General features: G+C 55.7%; 1 protein-coding gene across 1 annotated transcript in view; it reads left to right on the plus strand.

The window, feature by feature from the left end:
• Positions 1-5,668, plus strand: part of LOC101993910 (NADH-cytochrome b5 reductase 3) — an 18,548-nt gene that overhangs the window by 9,075 nt on the left and 3,805 nt on the right. Inside the window, exons 3-8 of the mRNA XM_005354447.2 lie at positions 1,659-1,731; positions 1,984-2,090; positions 3,135-3,264; positions 3,644-3,727; positions 3,886-3,971; positions 4,959-5,058. Of these exons, the coding sequence (XP_005354504.1) occupies positions 1,659-1,731; positions 1,984-2,090; positions 3,135-3,264; positions 3,644-3,727; positions 3,886-3,971; positions 4,959-5,058 (580 nt within the window). The remainder of the gene's footprint in view (positions 1-1,658; positions 1,732-1,983; positions 2,091-3,134; positions 3,265-3,643; positions 3,728-3,885; positions 3,972-4,958; positions 5,059-5,668) is intronic.

Raw genomic sequence — 5,668 nt, forward strand, 5'->3', positions numbered from 1 at the left:
GCCACCATCGCCCGGCTCAACAGTCAGTGCTTTTAACTGCCCCTGTTTGTCAGGTTCTTGGCTTGTTGTGTTACTGAGCATGGAACCCAGGGCTTTAAGCAAGGTGCTCAGAGCTCTGCCCCTCACCTCAGCCCTCTTTACCTGTTTTCGTTTTTCATTTTCACCTCCCCTCTTTGCTGCATCTTAATTTAATGATTTGTGTGTCACTGTGAAACTTCTGCTTGTGCGGTGGGGCTTCCCCTCCCCACCCATGGATGGCCCAGTAGTCTGTTTTGGAAGCCTGAAGCCTGCTTCCATTTTGCCCACACAATGCAGATGGGTTTCCATGAATCCAAAACTGCTTTCTTGTGTTTGGTTTGTTTGCTTGTTTTCTGAGACTGTCTATATGCTTTATGAGGACGCAAGTCCGCACAATGGGAACCCTCCTGTCCCCACTGAATGGGCACTTGGCGTTTCTGGAGTTCAGCTTCTTCCCCTCCCCCTCCACAGCCTGCTGCTGCCCCTCCCTGTCAGCAGGTGAACCTGCTTTGTGGTCCTGCCAAGCTGCCTTGCAAGACACTGTCTTAGTAGTTATCTGTACTTCCTCCCCCCAAAATCTCTAGAGGGTGGTATCTGCCGTTGGCCCTTAGGCCCAGTCAGTATTGCTGGACTCTGCTCCCTGTCAGCTTGAGGCCTTATTTGACTGAGCCCAAAGGTTCTGGGAGGCAGGTGGCCCACAGCTTTCCCTGAGTAGTGGTGCCCAGAGAGCCTTCTCCAATGTTTCCTCCGCTCAAATGTGCAGGGTGGGGTTTCCCCTGCCCAACTGCCTCCTTGTGCTGACTTCTTCCTGAGGACCAAGGCCTTTCTCAGTCAGACCTAAGATGGGGACACCTGCCTTTTACACACACACACACACACACACACACACACACACACACACACACCATGTTAGTGCTGCGGCCGTCTATGGATGCTTCCCCTGTGGGTGTGGCCCTGCAGATGCTGGCTCTTCCTCGAGCCAGCTTGGGTGCCAGGAGAGGATCCACAGTCAGCTCTGGCTAGTCACTGGCAGACTGCTTGATCTTCCCACAGGGGTCTCAGGAGGTCTCTCGGTCCTTTCCTTCGGCTCTTAAGCATCCGCGGCCATCCCTGGAGGGGAAGTGGCCTCCACAGTCCAGCTGTTGACTCTGCCCTAGTGCCCAGTCTGTGGAGGGTGGAGGCCTGACTTTAGGCTCTTGGCTGTGGCCAACCCCAGGACCTCCCAGGCAGTAGAGGTTGCTATGATTACTGGCTCTACATAGCTCAGCCTCAGCCACTCACTCCTTGTGGGCTCTTGGCTGCAGTGACTTGTGGAACCTTCCGCTGCCAGGTTTGGCACATAATGGTTCTGTCTCAGCTCTGCTCCTTTTTAGTCCCGTGTTACCTTAGGCTCCAGCTGAGAGTAGAGGTGGATCCTTCCCACCACCATGTGGAATTTTCTGGATTGTCTGTTATCCCCCTTTGGGACCACATGTTTATTCTTCCTTTTACCCCCCAGTTATGTGGCCTTCTCTGCAAAAGCAGAGGCCCGCCAGACATGTGACTGTCCCCCCCAGTATGTGCGTGCTGGTGACGTCACTGTCACTGCTGAGGGATTGCCATGGGGACCTCTGAGGTCCAGCAGCTCTGCCTCTTTACAGATCATCAGTCACGACACACGGCGCTTCCGCTTCGCCCTGCCTTCGCCTCAGCACATCCTGGGCCTTCCCATTGGTGAGTCTGCTCAACCTAGCTCATCTCCTCCCTGGAGTCCAGTGGGGGAGGGGGCCTGTGTCCCCGACAGTGGCACCAGCATAGGTTTTAAGACCAGTGCCAAGGCATGCTGGGAATCCCTCTGAGGTGGGAGGGAGCAGTGGGAGCCAAGGCTGGGCCAGAGTTTGATTGTGAAACAGGTGTAGGGTCATGGGAAGAAAAGCACCTGGGGGGATGGTGCATGACCCCAAATGACCCCTCCCTGCCGTACAGGCCAGCACATCTACCTCTCAAGTAGGATCGATGGGAACTTGGTCATTCGGCCCTACACTCCCGTCTCTAGCGATGACGACAAGGGCTTCGTGGACTTGGTGGTCAAGGTAGGGTCCCCAGGGCATGAGTGCAGGTGGCAGGGCGGGGTGTGGAGACCTGCTTCCTTCTCAGGTGGCAGAGAAGGGGAAGAACTCTAGCGGAGTGGGTGTTGCCTTCCAGGTGTAAAGGCTCTGAAGTCAGAGGACTTGAGAGCTGACAGGTGCAGAACAGAACCAGGCCATGGTGGTGTGCACCTTTAATGTCTGCTCTTGGTGGGGGGTGGGGGGAGGAGGAGGCAGGTGGATCTCTGTGGGTTCAAGGCCAGCCTGATCTACAGAGTGAGTTCCAGGGCAGTCAAGGTAGTTACACAAAGAAATCCTGTCTCAGAAAAAAGGAAAAAAAAAGTGCAAAGCAGGGCCTTGAGGGGTGGATAAAAGGTGGGGACATCCGTAGGACTAGACAGGGTCCTGTATGCCGCAGTCCGGCTTGGGACTTTGTCTAGAAACAAAGGAAATGGTCATGGACCGAGCATCTGGGTTGGAATCTCTGGTCAGATAAAAAGAGTGCAGGGAGGTGGGGGAGCCGGGGGGTGGGGGGGATAAAAACAAAAAGCTGTCGACTGGCCCCTCCTTAGTCTCCATGGCTCCTGCTGGCCCTGGATGTACCAGAGCCTATGACAGTGTTCTGCCCACTTCTCCCCTTCCCTGGGAAGACGGCCCAGCCCTGACAGGGGTACTGCTGCTCCTCTGTGTCCATATTCTTAGGCCATTTGTATCATAGGCCTCCCCTTTCCCAAGCCAGTAATCCCACAGGGGCCCAGAAGGAAGTTGTCGGGGGCGATGTTTGTGTGACTACTGAAGAGTGTACCAGGAGGGAGGGCGGGGCCGAGCTGATACCCAGAGCCTCACTGCGCTGGCAGATGTGGAGATGTGGACACAGAACCTCAGCTGGTGCAGCATGGCCCTCCCGCTAGTAGCCCTGCGGGGCAGGTGGAAGCCTTGCTTTTGTGAAGTGAGGGGTAGAAGGCTTAAGTTTGGGTGGATGGGACCTTAGGAGAGGCTGGGGTACCCCAAGGCTGGGTAGGGACTTAGAGATACCTGTGTGGCTTGCAGGTTTACTTCAAGGACACCCATCCCAAGTTTCCTGCTGGAGGGAAGATGTCCCAGTACCTGGAAAACATGAATATCGGAGACACCATTGAATTCCGGGGCCCCAATGGGCTGCTGGTCTACCAGGGCAAAGGTGATTGGAGTGGGCATCCCTGGGAACTGGAGAGCTGGGGGTTCTCTGTCTGGGAAGGCTGGGAGGTGGGGACAAGTGGTATTCTCCCCTACCTTGGTCATTGGCTGTTTAGAGGGTAAGTGGCCTGCTCAGGGGCTGCCCCGGCCATGCTTCGGGGACCAGGTTCAGTTACAGACTGGCTTGCTTTGCTTACTTGGTGCCCCCAAACCAGCCAGCCAGTGTATGAGTGGGTATCTTCCACTCTGCCCTGCTGTGTTCTCTCTTTCCCATGAAAGGACTCATTTGCACAGAACCATTCTGGCTGGGGCTGTGTGGTCTTCTCCCTGCGCTGGACCCCACAGGGCTCAGCTGCTTCAATTACCCATCTTTCCCTTCCTAGGGAAGTTTGCCATCCGCGCAGACAAGAAGTCCAACCCTGTTGTAAGGACGGTGAAGTCTGTAGGCATGATTGCAGGAGGGACAGGTAAGGGTTGGAGCCCCAGCTGAGCTGTGGTAGGTCAGGATGTGAGGATGGGGGAGGCAGGTCTGAGGCCGGGCCTCGGTGTCCCACGCTTCTCTCTGCTTGGGTGACCAGTGTGCCCTAGCAGGCATCACTCAGTGCGTGGGGACCTTGTTTTATAGGCATCACCCCAATGCTTCAAGTGATCCGTGCTGTCATGAAGGACCCAAATGACCACACCGTGTGCTACCTGCTCTTCGCCAACCAGGTCAGTGAACAGTCCCCAGCACAGGCAGGCTCCGGGCGCAGCCAGGGCTCTACATAGGTGCCGAGGATGTCTGGAATGAGGGCCAGGGCAGACATTCTGGTGGCAGCAGGTGTGGGGGGCTGCTAAAGAGGGAGCCCTGAGGCATCTCCCTACCCCTAAACTCTTTCCTGCACACTGGGTGCTGCCTTCACCTTGGGCAGAGTTCACCTTGGAATTCTGGTAGAGTGGGAGGACACTGGCCTGGGCAGAGACGGAGGTGAGATGCCCATGACACAGGCCTCTGAGCATGGCGGAAGCCTGGCTTTTGTGACCTGCTGTGTAGCCTGCACTTCTCACTGGTAGACTAGGCTGGCGACTTTCGCGAGAGCCTTCTCAGGTCCTTTGTTTTGTGGCTGAATATGAATTCTTGTGATGTCTCTGGGGAGACCGGGCCGAGTCCCACCTGTCGCAGCAGTGTAGAGGCCAGACCCTGGGACTTTGTGCTTCCCAGATATGATTCAGGTCATCTTGTCCCCTGGACCCATCAGGGCCAGCTCGGCACTGCCCGTGTGTCAGGCACAGTAACCCAGGGGAAGCATGTCCTGTCTCCAGTCTAGTCTCAATTGTCCTAAGACTTGGTCCCTGCACAGCTGTCAAAAACACCTTGATACCTACATGGAAACCTTGCCTAGGCCAGGAAGAGAGAGAAAACTTAAATGGACTGTAAACCCACAAGTGGAGGCTGGTCCTGAACTCATGGTCTTCCTGCTTCTGCTCTTAGATGCTGGAATTATAAGCATGTGTCTCCATACCTGGCTCACAGGCCCCATTTATAAGGTCCGGTTGGCCAGCTGTTTTGAGGGGCCCTGCAGGCAAGGATTCTAGTGAGCTTCAGCATCTGCCTCCGAGCTGCTGAGTGTGGTCCACAGGGGCATGACGACCCACTCCTGGATCTGTCCCTGTCGAGGTGTCTGTCACCTTTCCTGACTGGCGGTCTGTCTCTTGTAGTCCGAGAAAGACATCCTGCTGCGGCCTGAGCTGGAGGAGTTGAGGAACGAACATTCCGCTCGCTTCAAACTCTGGTACACAGTGGACAAAGCTCCGGACGGTGAGCACAGGGAGCCCCAGGTCGAGTGGGAGGCACCCACCTTTAGCCCTGAGCCTTTACCGGGCTCCTTCAGCACCCATGGCCTATTATGGCTGTGGAGGAACCAGCTCCCAGAGAGGGAAAGTAAGTGACCACATCCCACAGCTAGGGAGCAGCAGAGCAGGGCAGCCCTGCCCTCTCCACCCCGCCCACTGGACAGAGAAGCCCACACTATCTCCTTGGGCCATTGCTGAGGGTTGTGGTGGCAGCTTCTGTGTGGTTTGTAATCTGAACAGTCTTTGTATGTATTTTCTCTGGTCACTCACTCTGGAGAGGGGCTGTGGAGGAGCCAGGCCCATGCTGGAAGGAGGGAACGAGGCCCCCAGACTCCTGTGAGCCTACTCTCTGCGAACTGAGCTGTCCTTCGTTTCCTGCTTTGAGTAAAAAATGAGGGGCTAAAAGCTCACATCAGTGTTGGCGTGGGCTCACTGCAGTCATGAAGCCCTGGGTCTGACCTACAACATAACACAGGCTGGACCTGGTAGCATATGCTTACAATCTCAGTGTTCAGGAGAAGGTGGGGTAAGAGGACCAGAAGTTCATCATTCTCAACCACATAGCAAGTTCAAGG

Source organism: Microtus ochrogaster, chromosome 15 (assembly GCF_000317375.1).
Source record: "Microtus ochrogaster isolate Prairie Vole_2 chromosome 15, MicOch1.0, whole genome shotgun sequence".
Lineage (NCBI taxonomy): Eukaryota > Metazoa > Chordata > Mammalia > Rodentia > Cricetidae > Microtus > Microtus ochrogaster.